General features: G+C 46.0%; 1 protein-coding gene across 1 annotated transcript in view; it reads left to right on the forward strand.

The window, feature by feature from the left end:
• Positions 1 to 7,710, forward strand: part of PRKCH (protein kinase C eta) — a 120,772-nt gene extending 113,062 nt beyond the window's left edge. Inside the window, exons 13-14 of the mRNA XM_081861127.1 lie at positions 4,331 to 4,474; positions 6,167 to 7,710. Coding sequence (XP_081717253.1) covers positions 4,331 to 4,474; positions 6,167 to 6,349 — 327 coding nt within the window. The 3' untranslated portion in view covers positions 6,350 to 7,710. The remainder of the gene's footprint in view (positions 1 to 4,330; positions 4,475 to 6,166) is intronic.
• Positions 7,711 to 21,612: the final 13,902 nt, after the last annotated feature.

Consider the following 21,612-nt stretch of genomic DNA (forward strand, 5'->3'; position numbering starts at 1 on the left):
TGTCTTTATTTTTTAAAACAGAGGCACTGGAGGATACTTTCAGGCAAATCCAAAGGCTCTTTCCTAATTAATCAATTAACTGATTAAACTTTGGAATTGGTTCCCATGAAGCATCACAAAACAATTTCACTATACAATTTTTAAAAAATGTAAAACTATTTAAAAAGCTGCATGTATGAAAACCAATTGTACCTCAGCCAGATGGGCGGCGGCGGGGGGTATAAATAATGAAATAATATAGAAACCAATTGAAATCCAAGACAGGTGACTGACTGGAATAAAAGAAATCTCCCCTTAGAGGGCTTGTTGAAAGCGGAAGGTATTCAACAGGCACCAAAAAGGCAAATAAAGGCAGTGCTTTTCTGATGTGCAACAGCAGGGAGTTCCAAAGAGTAGCCACTGTCACACTATTTTGATTTTCAACATTGTTTTGGGAATACCCAACACATTTCGGCTTGGGTTTTCCCTCCTTCAAAAAAATTGCCTTGGCTTTAAAACACTGTCCAAAAACAATCGCAAAACAACAACAAACCTCTAAGTTACGCGAAACATATTCAATAAACACACAAGACATAACCGGCTGTACATTTGAATAAATAAAGTATACTATTCATTGTATTAAATTGTAGATTTTGACAGAAGTAGCTCATAAAGTTCAACGGAAAAAATACAGCCATACCTCATGTTACATTTGCTTCAAGTTGCGCGTTTTCAGGTTGCGTCCCACAGCAAAGTAACCAGAAAGGGTTACTTGCGGGTTTCGTCACTCACGCATGCGCAGACACACAAAATGACGTCATGCGCATGTGCAGAAGCAGCAAATTGTGACCCGCGCATGGGCAGACAGGCAGACACGGGTCGCGTTCTTTTCAGGTTGCGAACCGGCCTCCGGAACGGATCCCGTTCGCAACCAGAGGTACCACTGTAGAAGACCCAGTGGATCAGTTCATTCTCTAATCAGTTTATGCGTAAAGTCCATGTATGTGTAAGTGTCTATTCCACCTGTCTGTTCATAGAGTCCAACAATCCACACGAAAGGTTGTTACAGTTCCACAGAATCCTTTCACAGAGTCTAAGACAAGATTAAAACACAAATCATTGGACACAAAATTAGTCCATTCTAATTTGCTTTCTGCATCCGGTTACATCTTGTGTGTTTACTGAATATTATTTAAAACACTGTCCAGCTTGCATTTTGCAATCGTTAGATACACACATGTGTTTCTGCAATTGCAAATTCCCACCAAAGGTGCATTCATGAGTCCACAGTATTTCCAGAGTTCAGCATTACATCTCTTCTGCAGTTTGCTTCGCTGTGTTGCTCCTCTGTTAAAAGAGCCGGGCTTCAGGCCCCTATATGTGTAAGAACAGTGGAAGGGACCTGCCTTTTACAGCCTCATCCTTAGGCACCGTTGCGACATTTAAAGGCTGGCGTTCTTCCTGTGCATTCATTGCCCACCTGAGATTTGTCCTGTCTCATTTCGGCTCCCAGGACAGGAACAGATTCCCAAGGACAGCAGCCTGTGCTTCCTGGTTGATCCAAATCAACTTCAGGGCAGGGTCATGAGAGACAAGGGATGGGTGTGCACTGACCACAAGATTTGGTTTGGTCCTCAGTTCAGGGCTTTGTAAAAACAGCCTGGTTCACCTCGTATTCATTTAGTGGCTGACCAGTTTGGTTTGGGGGTCCAAATCTCATTTGCCATCCCCACTTCACTATTGGGAATTCTAGATGGATATAATTTCTTTCCTTTTTGACAAAAGTGGGTAGAATTTGCAGGCTGGACCCTCCAGAGTGGGTGAACCCTGTCAGATTGCAGGCAAGTAAATCTCAGGGCTTTTGTGTACTTAAAGGTACCCCTGCCCGTACGGGCCAGTCGTGTCCGACTCTAGGGTTGTGCGCCCATCTCACTTAAGAGGCCGGGGGCCAGCGCTGTCCGGAGACACTTCCGGGTCACGTGGCCAGCGTGATGAAGCTGCTCTGGCGAGCCGGCACCAGCGCAGCACACGGAAACGCCGTTTACCTTCCCGCTATAAAGCAGTACCTATTTATCTACTTGCACTTAGGGGTGCTTTCGAACTGCTAGGTGGGCAGGAGCTGGGACCGAAAGACGGGAGCTCACCCCGCCATGGGGATTCGAACCACCGACCATGCGATTGGCAAGCCCTAGGCACTGAGGTTTTACCCACAGTGCCACCCGCGTCCCGTGTACTTTGTGTACTTAGGCACCTCTAAAATGTGACCTCTAAGTCTTTAAACTTTTTTTAACTGGAGGGAAATTGCATGAGGTTTTCAGGCAAGGGTGTCCCTTCTGAGGGTATAAGCCAAATTAAGCTGGGAGAAATTCACATTTAAACTTAGTAGGAATTACCTCTCAGTAGGCCGGTGCAGAATTGGGCTGTTAACCATCTGCTTAGCTTATTTAAGCTGTTCCTAAGTCGAGTGGTAAAACAGCAACCTTTCAAAACTAGTAAGGGGTATCAGCTTGGCAGAACAGAGTTCTCCATGCAGAGCAGATTTCACTAAGGGGAAATCTGATTAGGTATTTCTCAACAGGAAAAGGTACCAGGAAGCAGATCAAATCAGTCTGTGGTTTACAGTGTCAAAAAGAGTTCTCACTGAGTCACAAGGAACAAAGTTTACGCTCTGGGCTGCAGATGGGAATTTCTGGTGTGAGCTGTTGCTGCTGCAAAGTTCACGTCCTGAATTTTGGGGAGCTCTTTGGGATTTTTGGATTTTGGAGAGCGAGATGGTCTAGGCCGGGAGATGGCAACTTGTCTTAGGGCACCTGGTACATTTTCCAGCAGAAATGGAACCCCAGGTCTGACTCCAGTTTATCTGTCTTCTTTTCCAACCACAAGCAAAGCGCATAATGAGCAGCAATTTTCCCTGTTTCTCTCCACCCACTTTCCTTACATAATAATCAGATGAAATTGCTTACAGGACCTTCAGCCTCCAGTCCTGGGGCAACATGGAAGGAAGCCTTAATTAGAGTAATTGCTCTGTTTAAATAACTATTCTCTCTTTGTTTAAAGGCCAATGGATGTTGGAGCGAACCTCTCTCCCCTTCTCCTGCCTTTCTCTTCCCTTCTGATCTAATTCATCCCTCATTCTTTCCGGCCATTCATTTAATGACTATCTCTCCCAGATATTTCTCCTTCTTCTTTATTTTACAAGGGCAATTAGATGGCAGATTCTGGCTCATCTTTCCTTTCCTAGCCGCTGCTTTTGTAACAAGGAATTTACAGCGCTTTGCTGAGGGCAGCAAGGGAAACTAGTTTCCCACACACATACTTTTGCGAATTTTTTTACAAGGCACCATGAAACTTTTCACCAACGTCATTAAACCAGCATCAGACCCAGCATGCAAACCTACAGTATCCACAATTTTTATGGCAGTTTTGCAGAAGCTCAGGCTCAGGGGCGAAATGTGGCCCTCCACACCTCCCTATCTGGCCCTCGGGGTCCTTCTCAGGCCACACCCCCTTCTCCCCAGGCCATACAACCTAGTTTGCATCCTCCTTCGCTGTTTTTGCATGGCTGGAATGTGTCCTTGAACTCTGGTAAGGTCTCTTGCTTGCCTGGGTGGAGGGCAGAGAGGAGCCTGTGTGGAAACTAGCCTTCTGTACAAGGGCAAAATTAACATTCATTGCTCTGCCAACCTTTGCATCTTGCCCTGCCCACAACTTGCACAGGAGTGGCCGTTGAGCCTAGAAGGAAAAGCAGGTCTCCAGCTGAAAAAGTCTCCCCACCCACTGGCTTAAAGTGATTACAAGCAGAGGGTTGGACTAGATCAGTGTTTCCCAACCTTGGGCCTCCAGCTGTTTTTGGACTACAACTCCCATCATCCCTAGCTAGCAAGACCAGTGGTCAGGGGTGATGGGAATTGTAGTTCAAAAACAGCTGGAGGCCCAAGGTTGGGAAACACTGGACTAGATGACCCTTGGTGTCCCTTCCCACTCTACACTCCTATGATTCTAATAACAGAAGTATTTAATTTGGTTCACAAACAGTATCTATTGGTCATCAATTGTCTTGGCAAACAGCAATGGTTTTTAAATCCTCCTGAACTCTAAATGTGAGGGGGGGGGACAGGTGCACTTCATCAGGCAGGGCATTCCACAAATGGGGAGCCACCACCAAGAAGGCCCTGTCGCTCGTTGATGTCAGCAGGGCTTCCCCCAGCATCTTAAGATAAGCAAGGGAAATACCCCTGTCAGAATTTCTGGAGACTCACTGCCAGTCAGAGCAGACAGTTCTGAGTTACATGGGCCAAGGATACGGCAGCTTCCCATGTCTCTAATTCTTCCTCTCTTCTTGTTTTTGCAGTTCATGACCAAGAACCCCAAAATGCGCCTCGGCAGCATTGCCCTGGGTGGAGAGAATGCTATCCTACTGCACCCATATTTTAAGGAATTGGATTGGGATCTGCTGAACCAGCGTCAGATAGAGCCGCCTTACCGTCCTCGAATTGTGAGTGTTTAGAATTTTCTCAAGTGTGCATGTACCCAGAAGTAGATACCATGCATTACATGAAAAAATTCCCCGGATTCAACCCCTGGCAGCTATGAATCGAACCGGGTAGCTTCTGCATGCAAAGCGTAACCGCATTCACATCAATGACCTGGTTTGCTCATAACACCAAACCACAGTTTACTGAACTATAATAATAATAATAATAATAATAATAATAATAATAATAATAATAATATCATAATAATTTTTTATTTATACCCTGCCCTTCCCGGTTCAAAAACCGGGCTCAGGGTGGCTAACAACAAATTTAACACACTTAATTGTAGAAGCAGCATAAAGTACAGTATAAAAACATGAATAACAATAAAATTCAAAATTCAGAAATCAATTTAGGGGAAATACGCATTAGGTAATCCCCAGGGCTAGCTGGCTGAATTGGTCCTACTTGGGCCAGCGAGGAGGCCAGGGGAGAATTAGCTGTGGGGTCTCAGAGCGGGTGATCTTCATAAAAGGGGAGGGGGAGGGAAGGGAAGGGAAGGGAAATAAAAGATCAGGCTGAATTCAAATTAAAGGCCAGGCGGAATAGCTCTGTCTTACAGGCCTGATGGAAGGAGGTTAAATCCTGAGGGGCCCTAGTCTCATGGGACAGAGCATTCCACCAGGTCGGAGCCATCACTGAAAAGGCCCTGGCCCTGGTGGAGGATAGTCTGACTTCCTTAGGGCCCGGGACCTCTAAACTATGGTTATTCATGGACCTTAAGGTCCTCTGCGGGGCATACCAGGAGAGGCTTTCCCATAAATACGAGGGCCCTAAGTTTAATAACTGTGTGTTATTAAACGGTGGCTCAAAGTTATTGGTGAACCCTGCTCGGTAATTTAACAATGCTTTATTTGCTGCCAGCAAACTACAATCTGAAACTAGCGTTTTTTTTACAAAACTTGGGTGTTACGTGTGAATCCAGCACTCTCAGTTAACCATGGTTTGCTTGGTCATCCCATCCCATCACCAAGTGACAAAACAAACATTGGAGAAACAAGAATTGTTTGATAGTCTGTGGGACAACTTGTTAAGAAAACTATGGTTTAGCATTATGTGCAAACCGGGCTAGTATGTTGTTTTCCTGGGATACGCCTTTAATGTAATATTTTGGACTAGATGGTTGTTGGTATTTTGGGTTGGGTACACACTATACATTTAAAACACACGCCAAAAATTTAGGAACTGTTGTTTACCTATCATAGAGCTAGTATTCTCAACACTTTAAAAAAACTACAGTTCCCATGATCCTTTGGGAGAATGTGTTTCAAATGTGCTTTATATGTCTGGTGTGTATGCAGCCATTTCTGTAATCCACTTTTGGGGTGCTTTTAACAGAAAAGCTGAGTACAGCTAATTTCTGATATATAAGCCTAACAGATTGGACCCAAGCTTCAATTACTCACGCTTAGGTCCTATAGAAATCACTGTGTTAACTACCTTTTCACACTGATTTCTGTGTGGTGCAAGTACTTAGTGTGATGTAACAAACTTAGTTAGGATCCTGCTCAATTTTTAGAAAATGACAATGCCAATTTTTCAAAATCCTCAAAATACTGAGAAACCAATGTGAATGTCACCCTTGTTAATGGGGGGCGGGCGGGGGAGAGAACGAAAACCTAATATATTTGTTTTATATTTGCATATGACAGAAATCAAAAGAAGATGTGAGCAACTTCGATCCCGAATTTTTAAAAGAGGAGCCAATATTAACTCCCATTGAAGAAGGAATTCTTTCTATGATTAACCAAGACGAATTTAAAAACTTTTCTTACACAGACCCAGAACTAGAGTCTTCACCACATTTGCGGGCGTCTACTAGCCTCTCCCCCTGACAATGAGGAACAGTGGCAATTTAGGCTTTCCTGAAAATTTGTCCAGCTGGGAGATCGAAACCCGACAGCCTAATATTCATGCCTCGCAGACAAGAGAAGCACTGTTAGTTTAATATCGGAGCAGAGGTTCTGTCCTGGAATTTTTGAAGCAGCAAGAACAAATATTTATAGCAGGGCAACGAATCCCCTTCGGTAAATGGATGGTGTGGATGTGGGAAGAAGAAATAATTTGACCACGTTGACTCAGGACAGCTGGCTGGGAAATTTGACTTTGCAGTGTGTCTGGGGAGTCACCAGAAGGGTGAAATGAACTCCGAGCCAGGCCAAGTTTTTAATACACCACTGATGTCCTGCAATTGCACCTTCCACAAAACAGGGGTAACAAAAAGAGGGGAGCCAATGGCTGGGTCGAGCTGCATCAAGAAAAACGTTGTGCATGGCATTACCTTGGTTAAATATTTTATATAGTATACTGTTTTTCCTCTGAGGAAGAACGTTGTAGATCCCTCCTGGGCAAAAATGGGTCTCTGAAATGTTTCAGGCTTCGATCTGAAGAGATATTTCATTGTACAGATTGTCAAAAACATTTTTTTAAAAAATATCCACCAGGCAAAGAAGTCTTCCATGGGATATAGGGCCAGATCCAGGCCCAGTTCTGATTTGTTGTATGCTAGTGGTAGCTCCAGATAGGATTGTACTGTCCTCATTTCCATCACGTGCATCCTGTCAACTGAAAGGAGGATAAAACAGGTTTTCATATCTGCTCTGAGAAAGAGAGAGGAGGCGGAGAGAATGAATCTTCCTTGCTGAGTTGGGGTAAAAGTTTGTCACTGTTGTTAACAGAGTAAGACCACCTGCTACCTCTCTGTGTTAGAGACTTCCGATTGTGCCACAATATGTAGGCGCAGGTCCATGTTTTCCAGCCATGTGTCAAGAGCAGAGTAGGGGTTTTTTTCTCCCACTGCTTTCCTCGGGAAACCTGGTTGTTTACTGCTGCATCTGAGAAAACGCCAATCCACAGCAAACCCAGTTGACTTTTATTGTGATTCACAATGGGACAAAAACAAAACAAAACCCTGCTTGGACCCATGCCTACAGAGCCTAGATGAGCCCTTCCTAACTGTAAGATGAGAGGGAATTCATTTCCTGTGTTTGTCAAATAACCGAGATGACCTGGGGCTTCCTAAGCATTTTCTTCTCCCATCCTCAGTGCTTCCTCTCCTGTTTAAAACAGACTGTGTAAAGTAATCTCTGCCTTTTACCTCAAAGAGGATTTTTACCCTGATTCCCTTAAAAAAAAATATATAGATGTTTTCTTCAGGGCTCATTAAAAACAGAAGAAGAAAAAACTGAAACCAAAATGGTGGTCCCTCAAATTATTTTCGGCACTGCTGGCATGACCTTTCTGCCAGGCACTCAGCTTACAACTCAGGACCTCGTTTTGGGACAAAGCAGGGAAATTTCACACAAGCGGAAGATGAGGTTCTTAAGCCACAACTGCTTGGTTCTCAATGTGCTTCTGCATACCAGTTGTGGGGAATCAGAAGTGGGGTGTGTGTTGCAGGCTTCCAGTGGGTTGGCTGGTTGGCTAGCTGGAGAATAGGACGCTGGACTAGATGGGCCATTGGCTTACAGGGTTCCTTGTGGTTTCTTACGTTCTTAAGTTGATTAAAAGTATATTTATTTGAATGAGTAACATTAGTTTATATGAGTTAAGCGGGGTACACATTTCGGCTAGCAGACTATGTTCAGTGTCGGGATCTCCGCTCAGCCAAGCCAATATGGCTCATCTTCCTCCGAGTCCTCCTGACGAATAATTAATGACCTGAGCCTTTGATAAGGCCTCAGGCACGTTCTCCCATTCAGCAGAGAATCCAGCACAGGGAAGTGATGAGATTTATGGCTACATCGCTGTGCTTTATTTCATACTACACAGACAACAAAGAAATATACATCCTCTCTCTATGAAAGCAAAGAGCAACTGAACAAAGAAAACAGGAAACCACTAACGTCATCTCCCGTCTCCCGTGAGACGTCCAATAGCCTGGACTGTCTCTGGAATATAAACAGAGTCCTGTGACTCTAAGCAGCTGCACAGTGGCAAAACAGAAACTAACATCCAGTACAGGTGTCCCCCACCAACTTACACGGGGGTGGGTGGGTTATATTCCGGGCCCCAACATGCATAAGTGAAATTGTGTATAGTGGGAAGCACCCCACTTTAACAGAGAGGGTGTGCGGGGAGGAGAGAGAGCGGGAGGAGAGAGAGGCAACTTGGAAATTGTCCGTGGCCCGCTTCCCCTATCCCGAGCCTGCCTGCCTGAGGGGAGTCGGTGGTGGCAGCTGGACACAGAGTGCGAATGCAAAGAAGGGCACCCAGCAGAATGGGTGTCAGGAGGGGGCGCAGATGCGTGGCACAGCCAGGGAGAAGGTGCCTCCTGCCCCATGGCGCTGGTCGATTGATGGCCACCTTCCCTCACTTGGGCAGCAGCCCTGAGCAAGGGAAGTCCTATTTATTTATTTGCGCATCATGACGTTAGCCAGCTTGTGCCATAAAAATCATGCTCCTTGCCATCAGACTCCCAGCATTTGGCTTCTGCTGCATCACTGCGAACCACCCTGGGTAACCCATCGCGAGGGACGCGGGTGGCGCTGTGGGTTAAACCACAGAGCCTAGGACTTGCTGATCAGAAGGTCGGCGGTTCGAATCCCCGCGACGGGGTGAGCTCCTGTTGCTCGGTCCCTGCTCCTGCCAGCCTAGCAGTTCGAAAGCACGTCAAAGTGCAAGTAGATAAATAGTTACCTCTCCGGCGGGAAGGTAAATGGCGTTTCCTTGCACTGCTCTGGTTTGCCAGAAGCCGCTTAGTCATGCTGGCCACATGACCCAGAAGCTGTACGCCAGCTTCCTTGGCCAGTAAAGCGAGATGAGCGCCACAACCCCAGAGTCGGCCATGACTGGACCTAGTGGTCAGGGGTCCCCTTTACCCTTTACCTAACCCATTGCGATAGGCCTAGTTTCCTTGATCCATCTTCAGGTTGGTCCACCTTACATGAGCCCAGCAAGTGATGAGAAGAATGGTGCCTACTAGCCTTCATTCCCGGAATTCTGATTCAGCGAGGGTAGCCAACATGGCACCGTCTGGATGTCATGGGCTACAACTCCCATCATCCCTCGCTATTGGCCATGCTGTCTGAGGCTGATGGGAGCTGAAGTCCAACAACATCTAGAGGGCAAGAGGTTCACTATTCCTGTCCTGTATACAGAACCTCCAAGTGTCCCTATTTTCCAGGGACGTCCCCGATTCAGAGAAGTCGTCCCAGTTTCTGATTTGATCCCGGAATGTCCCACTTTTCTTTAGGATGTTTCTATTTTCCCTGGAGAAATGTTGGAGGGTATGGACTTATGTGACCCACCAAGCAATCTGAAGGCAATCCTGTAGGGATGGTAAAAAAAGTAAAATAAAATAATAATTAAAAATATTTAATGTTTAACTATGTTTTTATATACATGTATGTTGGAAGCCACCCAGAGTGGCTGGGGCAACCCAGTAAGATGTGTGGGGTAGTAATCGTAAAATTATCATTATGGAATGGGATGTCTCTATTTTCATCAGAGAAATGTTGGAGGGGATGTGTATGCACGCACTTGTGGTAAGTGAATGGCTCAGCCGGTGGAAGTCTGTGTTCAAGCAGCAATGCTGCTGAATTATTTTACCACTGGCACGAAATGCTGCTGAATGTGGGTTTGTGAGGTGGCAGCGTAATGTTCTTGTGTTTTTTAACAGAGCACTGACTTCTCTCCCCCTCCCCTGCCCTGCTGCCACTGAGCAAATTTAAGCATGTGCCATCCTACTGAAAAAACATGTTCTCATTTGCCACACTAAGTACTTCCAGGTGTCCAAGGAGCCCAGTTAGAACCAACCGCTTCCTTGCAAACGTCCAGCACTAGGGCAAGCCAAAAACCGCCCTTTCTCCATCTTTGCAGGCCCAGAAAAGTCTCATCTGGAAATTTCCTTTGTGAGTTTGCAACCAAGCCAGAGAGTGTGGGGTGTGGATGGGGGAGGAGGAACTGCAACAAGCAGCAACATTGCCCTTACTGGATTTTGCCATAAAGGTTGCGACATAACTTCTCGCCAGAGGATTCGCTTGCTGTCGCACACACCCTGCAGTTTGCGGGAAGGAGCGAGCTGTAAAAGTTGAGTAAGCGTTGCAGCTAAACCTGACTCAGCGTTTTATTGCCACTAATAGGCTGGCGGCTTATCTGCTGCTGTCTGAATTTGATCTTTCAATCTCTCCTCTTAAGCCTGCTGGAGGTTTTTCCTTTCTTTCTTCCAGTTCCGCTTCCACTTAATCTCGAGATTCTTCGTCCCTGCCCTGTTCTTTACCCCAGACAAGTTTGCACACATCACGATCCTGTCTCTCACTGTGCTGAAAAGGTCACCAGGTACCATGTGAAGCAATGGGCTCCTCTCAGGCCCCTAATCCATCCAGCCCATCAGGAAGAAGCCAATGTGGTGTCCTTCGGAAATTGTTGGACTACAACTCCCATCATCTGTGGGCCTTTGGCCCTGCTAGCTGAGGCTGATGGGAGCTGGAGTCCGACAGCAACTTGCAGGTATTGTGTCGGTATCCCTGGTCTATATAGGCAGGCAGGAGCCCTCCAGAACCTCAGGCACACTTCTCTCATAGAATCATAAGAGTTGGGAGGTACTGCAAGGGTCATCTAGTCCAACCCTCTGCCCAATGTGGGATTCGAACTCACAACCCTGAGATTAAGAGTCTCATGCTCTAACAACTGAGCTAGCCAACTGACGGTATGGGACCCACTACAATGATTTTTAGCTAACATGAGATGCCCTGGGGCCACACGGGAATAGGTCACAATGCAACACTTCTCCATTCCAGTGCTTCCCCTTCCCACGGACAGTGTTGTCATGGAGAGCAGCCACAGCACAGGGTCCTTTGCCCAGAGACTCAGGGCAACTCATTTTATCTGGGAATAAACTCCATTGCTATGTGGTCACTTATGCACCAGCACAGATTTGCATGAAAATTGCATGTGCTACTTTACATGTTTGCAAATTCAGAGGTGATTGCTGTCATTTAAATAGACATAATAATAATAATAATAATAATAATAATAATAATAATAATAATTTTTATTTATACCCCGCCCTCCCCAGCTAAGGCCGGGCTCAGGGCGGCTAACAGGCAATAATAAAAACAAGTTGAATGAATACAACTTAAAAACAAGATTAAAATACAACAATTAAAATATTGAAACATTAAAATATTAAAATGCAGCCTCATCACAGGAGGAGAAAGGAAAAAGAAAAAAGAAAGGGGGAGGGGATCAAGTTGATTCCAAGCCAAAGGCCAGGCGAAACAACTCTGTCTTACAGGCCCGGCGGACAGAAATCAGATCCTGCAGGGCCCTGGTCTCATGAGGCAGAGTGTTCCACCAGGCCGGAGCCAGAAATGAAAAGGCCCTGGCTCTGGTTGAAGCTAATCTAACTTCCTTAGGGCCCGGGATCACTAGGGTGTTGCTATTTATGGACCTTGAGGCTCTCTGTGGTGCATACCGGGAGAGGTGGTCCCGTAGGTACAAGGGTCCTAGACCATGAAGGGCTGGGGGGGGGGAGAAGACTTTGGCCAAGTGATCAGTGTGCCTGTTGAGTCTGCAGTGTTGCCGCTGACTTTTGATGGCTAACTCCCTTCTTACAGTTCTTTCTCTTTAAAGCAGACTTAGACGGGAGAGCCCTTAAAAAAGAAGATCCTTTTTTCACATAGAGGTCTTTAAAGTAGGTCACATGCTGCCAATGGCATGGGAGGAAGAGGGTTTGCTGAGCCCCCATCTCCCACCCAGAGGGCAGATGTGACCAAGACTTGCCCGGACCCAGCATGCATGTGCGTCAGGCCTTTCTGGTGACCGTGCACAGCTCAAAGCTGTTCCCACTGCACTGGGAGAAAAGGGATCCAGTTGATTCCGGAGCCAGCTGCCCTGCCTCTGCAAAGGGACGCATGGATGAGTTGTACTTAAGCCTTTGTCCTGATAAATGTACAATTTAGAGTTGATGTAAGTTCCCTATCAGAAAGAACACGGAACTCCAGTTGCCCATTGCCCTCAGACTCCAGAGCTGAAGGGAAAAACACTCTGGCCTCTGACATCTGCCAGGGGACTCTGGGCCGCTGCTCCCTGTGGCTGTCAGGAGACAACATCAAGGCAAGGGGAGAGATCACCCTGGCCCTATTGCTTTCCCCCCTCTCCCTGTTGAAATTTAAAAAACCCCAATAATTTAAAGAACTTTGTCATGGAAAGATCGCTCACATTCCTGCTTGTCTCTTCTTTCTCCCGGGGAAACCAGCTGTATCCCACTGAATCAAATCAAACATCAATTGGGTATTCTGCAGATAGACATTTGTTTCAATTCAGAGGTAAACAGCAGGTTTTCCCAGCGAAACTGGTAGGGCAAACAAAAAACTATCGGACAAGCCTTAAGACCTAGTATCTGAATCTTCATTTTTCCTCCTCCCTCCCAATCGCTTTTTCCTTTTGTGTTGTGGCTGTAGACTGCAAGTCCAGGGGCAGGTACTGCCTTATTACGGATCATGGTAAATTGCCCTGGTAGCCTTGGTTTTTAGCCAAAAAGAAGGGTAAGGATACTTTAATTAAATAAAGAAATGCATATGCCCCAGTCAGGAGGCTCTTGATGCTGCAGGGACAACCTGTTCCTTGCTGCCTCCACCCATTTCACATGCCCTGCCCTTGGACATAGTGAATGAGTTGTGTGTGCAGAGTATGTACCTTGCATACCAGATAGAAATAATGATTGAGTGATGTGCATGAAGGGAACAGAATAATATTGATGTTTGTTAATTTGATGGAACACATGAGGACTTGGAGTGGCTCTTGTTGATACAGTGGTGCCCCGCAAGACGAATGCCTCACAAGACGAAAAACCCGCTAGACGAAAGGGTTTTCCATTTTGGAGGCGCTTCGCAAAACGAATTTTCCTATGGGCTTGCTTCGCAAGACGAAATGTCTTGCGAGTTTTTCCGACTTTTTTCCCCTCCCCCCCCCTTTTTCTAAGCCGCTAAGCCGCTTATCTGCTTATCCGCTAAGCTGATAAGCCGCTAAAAGCTGCTAAAAGCCGCTAATAGCGCTAATCCGCTAAGCCGTCAATGGGCTTGCTTCGCAAGACAAAAAAACCACTAGACGAAGAGAATCGTGGAACGGATTCTTTTCGTCATGCAAGGCACCACTGTACTAATACAGAAGTGTGGCCTCGAACTTTTCCAGACCCATGTTTAAACCCAGTTAGGGTCCTGCCCTCCAGAGCAGGAGAAAACAAGCTTGCTCCATCTTACATGTGACAGCCCTCTAGATATGTGTCTCCTCTTTTCCAGGCTAAACATACTCAGCTCCTTCAACCATTCCTCATCAGGCTTGGTTTTCAGACCGTTGATCATCTTGGTCCCCCTCCTCTGCACACCTTCCAGCTTGTCAACATCCTTCTTAAATCGTGGCGCCCAGAATTGGACACAGATTTCCAGGTGTGGTCTGATCAACGCAGAATAGAGTGGTACTATTACTTCCCTTGATCTGGACACTATACTTCTGTTGATGCCCCCTAATAATAATAATAATAATAATAATAATAATTTTTTATTTATACCCCACCCTCCCCAGCCAAGGCCGGGCTCAGAGCGGCTTACAAGCAAAATAAAAACAGGATGAATGATTACAACTTAAAAACAAAAATAAAATACAACATTAAAATAATGGAACATTAAAATATTAAAATGTAGCCTCATCGCAGGAGGAGAAGGAAAAGAAAAAAGGGGAAAAAAGAGAGGGAGGGAGGGAATCAAATTGGCTCCAAGCCAAAGGCCAGGCGGAACAACTCTGTCTTACAGGCCCTGCGGAAAGAAATCAGATCCCGCAGGGCCCTGGTCTCATGAGACAGAGCGTTCCACCAGGCCGGAGCCAGTGTTGAAAAGGCCCTGGCTCTGGTTGAAGCCAATCTAACTTCCTTAGGGCCCGGGACCACTAGGGTGTTGTTATTTATGGACCTTGAGGCTCTCCGTGGGGCATACCAGGAGAGGCAGTCCCGTAGGTACGAGGGTCCTAGGCCGTGAAGGGCTTTAAAGGTCAAAAGCAGCACCTTAAATCTGACCCTGTACTCCACCGGGAGCCAGTGCAGCTTGAAAAGCACTGGGTGAATATGCTCCCATGGCAGAGACCCCGTGAGGAACCTCGCTGCAGCATTCTGTACCCGCTGGAGTTTCTGGGACAGCTTCAAGGGCAGCCCCGCGTAGAGCGAATTACAGTAGTCAAGCCTGGAGATGACCATCGCATGGATCACTGTGGCCAAGTCGGGGCGGGAAAAGTAAGGGACCAACTGCTTGACGCGGCGAAGGTGGGAAAATGTCGCCTTGGCTGTTGCTGTAACCTGCGCCTCCATGGAAAGGAGGCGTCAAGGATTACACCCAAACTCTTAACGGAAGGCAATGGCACTAATTGGGCCCCCGCAAGAGAAGGGAGTTGGTCCCTCATCCCCATGCCATCCCGACCTAGCCATAGGACCTCTAATAGGCCTAGAATAGCATTAGCTTTTTTTGCTGCTGCATCACACCAACGACTCCCACTAAGACCCCCAAATCCTTTCCCCATGTACTATTAACAAGCCAGGCGTGCCCCATCTTAAATTTGTGCTGCTGGTTCTTTCCTGCTAAGTGCTAACTTTTGTCCCTACTGAAATTCAGTTGCGCTTGGGCCCAGTTATCCAACCAGCTGAATCCTGATTCTGCCTTCTGTGACGCAAACTACGCCTCTCGGTTTGGTGGCACCTGCAGATTTGATGACAGTCCCCTCAATTCTTTACAAAGACAAGAAAACAATGCCAGGCACATCCGCTCACTTTTGCAGCCTCTATTAGATAAGTATAATGAGATCGAAAGTTAATCCCCTCTCTTTCAAATCCAACAATTAGCAAGAGCGTTAGAGGGCTATGTATCGTAGATACAGTTCAGCGCTCGCATTAGAGGGATATTTAAACCGTCACGTTCTGACCTCAGTGATTATTGTGTTAAGTGATGCTTCTGGAGGTCATACTATAAATGGGGCCAAAATAAGCAGCTCACTCCATAGCTTTGCATCTTAGCCATTAATCCATTTCATCTTTGGGATCACTTCTAGCTCAGTGACAAAGCCAGATAGGCAGAAGATTTCGAGCCAGAGGTGCAGTTGCCTTGAATCCCTCCAGAGAGTCACCAAGGTAACATGAGGCCACGGCGGTGAATATTTTGCACCTGGTGTTTGACCTGCAATGCCTCATTCACTCCCCTGCAAATCTCCACTCAAGTCACGGGCTTTGCATGTGCAAAAAGATTATTTTTTTAAATGGAGATTTCACACCCATCCGAAATTGGGTGTGAAATCCGGATGTGATGTTCTCAAAGAGGTCTCACACTTTCAGGTTTCGCTTTTGGAGTTTGAATCTCTGGGAGCCTTTGAAAAATTCACGATGCTTATAACGCCAAAGATTTCTGCATACATTGGGGAGATATGTTTGAGGAACACCCAACTCAGCAGTGGCTTCTGAGAGCAGTTCCTGATATTGATGTTGCATGCCTCATGTCTGCTGTTCAGGGAGGAAGAGCTTAAATGTTTTGCTCAGCCCAGAGTCACTTAAGAGGTGAAGTGTAAGGCTGCGGTCCACAAACCACAGGAAGCCTCTGGGGTAGTCCTGTAGACGTCAGTGGGGTTTCAGAAAGGCAGGTTTCGAATCAGTGGTTGGTTGGATGGAGCCAGGGAGGTGCTTGGCTCTGTCTTGGTAATTTTTTTTTTTTATTTTTTTTGCAAATGTTTTTTCCCTCCTGCACTGTGTGCCTAATGGAGACTGACTCATAGCAGAATACATGGTGCAGCCACAGTGTTCGCAAATGGGAGTGCAGAAACACTCCAGGATGCAAAATCAAAGGAAATTTGTGATGCAGTGGGGTGGAAGATAGTGACTCAGAAAATCTTAGAAAGAAGTGATTGAAGACGACCTCAGCCATCCTGCTCAGTGAAGGGCCGAATCCTGGTTCGAGGACTTACCTGGCTGTGGAGGGAGAACTACCACTGCAAGAAATCTAGCCACCTTCATTGATTTCTCACAATGCCCCTAAAATGGACTGATCTTTCAATATTGGTTCCTGTCAAAGTTTCTCGTTTTGAAAAGTACTGTGTTAAATGGGAACATGCAATTAAACAATCACCATCCTGCTTAAATATATATTGTGGGAGAAGTGATTAAACCTTGAAGCCAAATGCTTCGCTGAAGATCGAAGTGTCAGATCCCGTCAGTGTATGAACCAAAGAAGCTTTAAATTTTTTAATTTTTTTACAGCTGACAGTAAAACGGGAAATGAAAACCTGCATCTTCCACACACAAAAAGAAAAGAATGAGGAAGGCAGGATGAAAATAAGGCATTTGAAAACTGGAAGCAGATTAAGCCTGCCTGTCTGCTTTGTGCTCTTTCCCCTCCTCTGCTAAGGGCCATAAACAGAAATTACACCCAAGTGACCTCAGAGCCTCTCTCGGCCGGACATCCTCAGGTGTTTTTCTCCTTACATCCCCTCTGTTGTGTTATAGATTAGAGACTTACACTCTGACGCTGGGATATTGACACTCAAGATGGATCTGGGTGGCTTCCAACACATTTAAAAACATAATAAAACATTCAAATTTTTTTTTAAAAAAATCTTCCCTGTACAGGGCTACCTTCAGATATCTTCTAAAGGTTGTATAGTTACTTATCTCCTTGGCTCGAGGGTTGCATAACTCCATACCCTCCAACACTTCTCCAATGAAAATAGGGACGTCCTAAGGAAAAGCGGGACATTCCAGGATCAAATCAGAAACCGTGGTGGCTTGCGTAAATCCAGAACTGTCCATGGAAAATAGGGGTCTGCCCTTGTGGTCCCTCGCAACTCTACGATTCTATGATTCTACACTAGTCATGCATCATCCCCAAGATCGTTTGCTCACCTGGAATGTATCCCTAAATTCTGATTATTCGGTGAAAGCTCAGAAGCAAAAGCAAAGGTGCTCTGAGACGGAACGTTAATGTGCAGACCATGCCTGGAAAGCATGGACGAGATGTAAGTGTGGATAAGCCCCCCGCCCACTCCTTTGATCACAGGTTTATCCAATCTGGTAGATTCCACCCCCAATTTGTTGGGGTTTTTAAGGCCTTTGAACTTTGACAATTTGGGCTTCCTGCTTATCAGAGATGAATATGTATATGTGAGTAATTCTTGTATCTGCTCTCTTCTTCCCCCACCCGCAGACACTGACCTCAGTTTGGCCACTCCTGCCCAAGCAATTTCTGCCTTGCGTCATTTTCACAGGCCACAGTCTGTCACAAAGTTCTGCAATGCAATACAAGCTGGTGAAATTAATTTGAACTGCACAGCAGCTTCCACCTGCAGTTGCCGAATTACAGAAACACAGTGGCTCTCCAGCGTTTAAGGCAGACAGAAGCTGGGGATGGAACATGTGACCTTCTGCAGCAAAGCAGGTGCTCAGCTACATATGGGACACCTGTATGTTTGTGCATTCCATCATCATCATCATCATTATTATTATTATTATTATTATTATTATTATTATTATTATTATCACCTTCTGGCAAATAGAAGGGGAAGAAATGGAGGCAGTGAGAGATTTTACTTTCTTGGGCTCCATGATCCCTGCAGATGGTGACAGCAGTCACGAAATTAAAAGACGCCTGCTTCTTGGGAGAAAAGCAATGATAAACCTAGACAGCATCTTAAAAAAGCAGAGACATCACCTTGCCAACAAAGGTCCATATAGTTAAAGCCATGGTTATCCCAGTAGTGATATATGGAAGTGAGAGCTGGACCATAAAGAAGGCTGATCGCCGAAGAATTGATGCTTTTGAATTATGGTGCTGGAGGAGACTCTGGAGAGTCCCATGGACTGCAAGAAGATCAAACCTCTCCATTCTGAAGGAAATCAGCCCTGAGTGCTCACTGGAAGGACAGATCCTCAAGCTGAGGCTCCAATACTTTGGCCACCTCATGAGAAGAGAAGACTCCCCGGAAAAGGCCCTGATGCTGGGAAAGATGGAGGGCACAAGGAGAAGGGGACGACAGAGGACAAGATGGTTGGACAGTGTTCTCGAAGCTACCAGCATGAGTTTGACCAAACTGCGGGAGGCAGTGGAAGACAGGAGGGCCTGGCGTGTTCTTGTCCATGGGGTCACGAAGAGTCGGACACGACTAAACAACAACAACAAAATACCTGGAAATCTCAGGGCAGTTCACAGAACAAAATCAAAATATAAAACCACAAAATATGTAATCAAAATAAAAACAACCCACTAACCCCCAGGGGATTGGACTAGAGGACTCTCGGAATTCCTTCCAACTCTACAATTCTATGGTTCTATACTGAGCTACGACCACACTATGCATAATTTTATACACTATGTATAATTCCATTCCCCTCTATCATGTCCCACTCCTTGTCTTTTTTGCTAAAGTGACCCCCCCCCCCACATCTTTTAACCTTTCCTCTTAAGTCAACCTGGTAAAAGCACTCATTGAATAACTGGTGCTGCCTCAGGAGCCGCCATTTTCTACCAGGAACCACCTAAGGGACGTCTAGCAAAAAAACAAAATAGATCCTGTATGCCTGAAGTGTCTATCTGTGGCTGGTGTAGAAACTGGAAATATATGCTGCTTGCTGGTGAAGGGAGAAGAATAAGAAGATGTGTATGTTTGTGGATGTTTTATTACGTTGCTAATGACACCTGGATCATTATCTTAAAACAAACATCACTTTGAGGCCCTCATGAACCAATCACGCAGGGAGCTGCAGTTGCTTTTCTGGGGCTGTTGGGTATCCATAGGGCTTGTTGAGCAACTGGCATGTTGAAAACCTTACAAACCACAACATGTTGAGAAAGATTTGGGAAATGCCTTGCGGTCTGCATCCATAACACGAGAAAGCAACAAAGCATTCTTGAGGCTTGACACGAGCATGCGCTGCTGTTGTGGCTACAGCTCTCCTCTGACAGCAAAGAGGAGAATAGTAGGATAACAGAGTCCAGAACTAGCCTCAAGTCAAGAAATCCAGCACTAGGGCAGCCTTTTCTCAAAGACTGAAGGAGAGGCCCCTCTCCCAGGTCATTGTTAAATTGCTTGGATCATCATGAAGCCTCCTCTGACACTCAACCCAAATCTACATCTTGTAGCTTAAAGCACACGTTAGATCTAGTTTTACATAATGTTGGTCACATTTAAAGCATATTTCATACGCTCCCCCCCCCCATAATTACAAGAAACCACTAAAATCGAAACAGCCAAGATTGTCAGCAAAAATGCAATACGCAAAGGGCCACAGGCTAGGCAAAATTATTGTTACGAAGGTTTGCGCGCCACCCGCAATCTCTGCCGAGCAGCAACAAGATTCCAGGGGTTCGAGGAGCTCACCCAGGGTTTACGTTGGGAAAACTGAGGCACAGCAGAAGCTGGTATCTTGAAGAAATCTGGTTTATTTTGCACCTATTTACACCTGAGGTTTTCAATGGAGGGGATGCAGATGGTGTAATGCCTGTATCCTTTTGTGGTCCTGTCTTTTTTAAGATGTGGCAGCCATTTTGTATTATGCCACACACGCCACCGCAGCCATTTTGTATTATGCCGTGCTCCCGTCCCGTGGCAGCCATTTTGTGACTGGCACCCATGGCACTTACTCCACACTGCAAATGGGCATAATGTGCAAAAAATGGTTGGTGACCCCTGTTGAAAGGTAAGGTATTTCCTGCCTGCAGGTTCACAATCTAACAGACGTGATCTAAAAGGAAAAGGGAATGAGGAGGGAAGAATAAAGCAAGCCTTGGAGGAGCTGTTTCTTTACTGCCCAATGGATGTGGCCAGTTGGTCTCCCCCATACCATAATATTCTTTCAGGAGGGAAGGAGGTACAGCTTCCCATTGTGCCTGGTTCAGCTGGCTGATAGCAGAAGCCAGAGTGAGCCTCCGTTCAGCTCTCCTGTCCGAGGGAGAGAGATGTATAAATGACCTTTTCAACAACAGAAGACAAATCCATCCATTTCAGTTTCACTCAAGTTTCTATTCCCCCTGCCCCCAATCCTGAGTTCAGCTCACTGTATATTTCTGTATCACCTTGCAATTATTTTAGCTCATTTTTAAAGAAAAGGTGGAAATTTCTGCATTACTTCCAACATGCAGTTTTGCGAGCAGTGTTTGCCGGTATAATGCATCTTTGTACGTTATTTTTAGTCATGTGCATTTTAATGCATGCTTCCACCTAATATATTCATTCCTGCATGCGTTTTTGGGTTGCATCACAAAACTGCATCACAAAAGTGCATCACAAAATCCAGCGAAGCGTGGCTTTTGAAGGACACCCGCAATCCATTGCACGTGTTGCTCCAGGAACTGCGAATTAGGTAGCTTGGCATTGATAGCCAAACCAAATCCCACCCCCATCCCTAATGAGTGGCGAAGGTGTCCTGAACTGACATTTGCTCCACATTTCGGCGGACTGGGTGACGTGGAAGTCACATGCTGCGTTAGATATTGATTCTCTCTCTCACCCGTCCATTTCGAGAGAAAGATGTAGAAATGTCCAATTGTGGCATCCCCCTAGTAATGCTACGAGAGCACCCTCACAATCCCAGCGCCCCACAAATGGACAAAGCCGTCTTTATCTATAAACCGACCCATTTTCTGCTGGTTTGCCTGCATTTAACTGCAGTCTTGCATCGTTACATGAATGAGTGTGTTTAATTAATCCCTGCCAGAGGGAGGGCAGCGACTTAGCCAGCCCAAGAGCAAACAAGGTCAGCTTTCCCATTGGCAGCCACTGAAGAGCTGCGCATCAGCGGTGTTTGGGGCGTGGGGGGGGGAGATAATATCATATGCTCTTTATTTTGAGCGCGGTTTTCGCTGCTCGCCTGCAAGCGATGACCTCTCCATGAGGACAATGCAAAGCTGAGCGGCAGAGGAGTGCAGCTTCTCTGCACACAAGATAGGTCAGTGGAACCAAGGATGCCATAGGCAGCAGAGCCTGGGTATTGCTGGAGGAATAATGGCCGCAGCAGAGCTAAGTTGTTGACTTTGCAAATGTATATGCCAAGCTTCAGTCTTTGTGACATGCCCTTTGGCTCAGAAGCAAGCTTCCAAGAAGCAAGCTTCTTACAGGGTTTCCAGTGTCGTCGGTT

This window comes from Podarcis erhardii (genome assembly GCF_964252035.2).
Source record: "Podarcis erhardii genome assembly, chromosome: 1".
Classification (NCBI taxonomy): domain Eukaryota; kingdom Metazoa; phylum Chordata; class Lepidosauria; order Squamata; family Lacertidae; genus Podarcis; species Podarcis erhardii.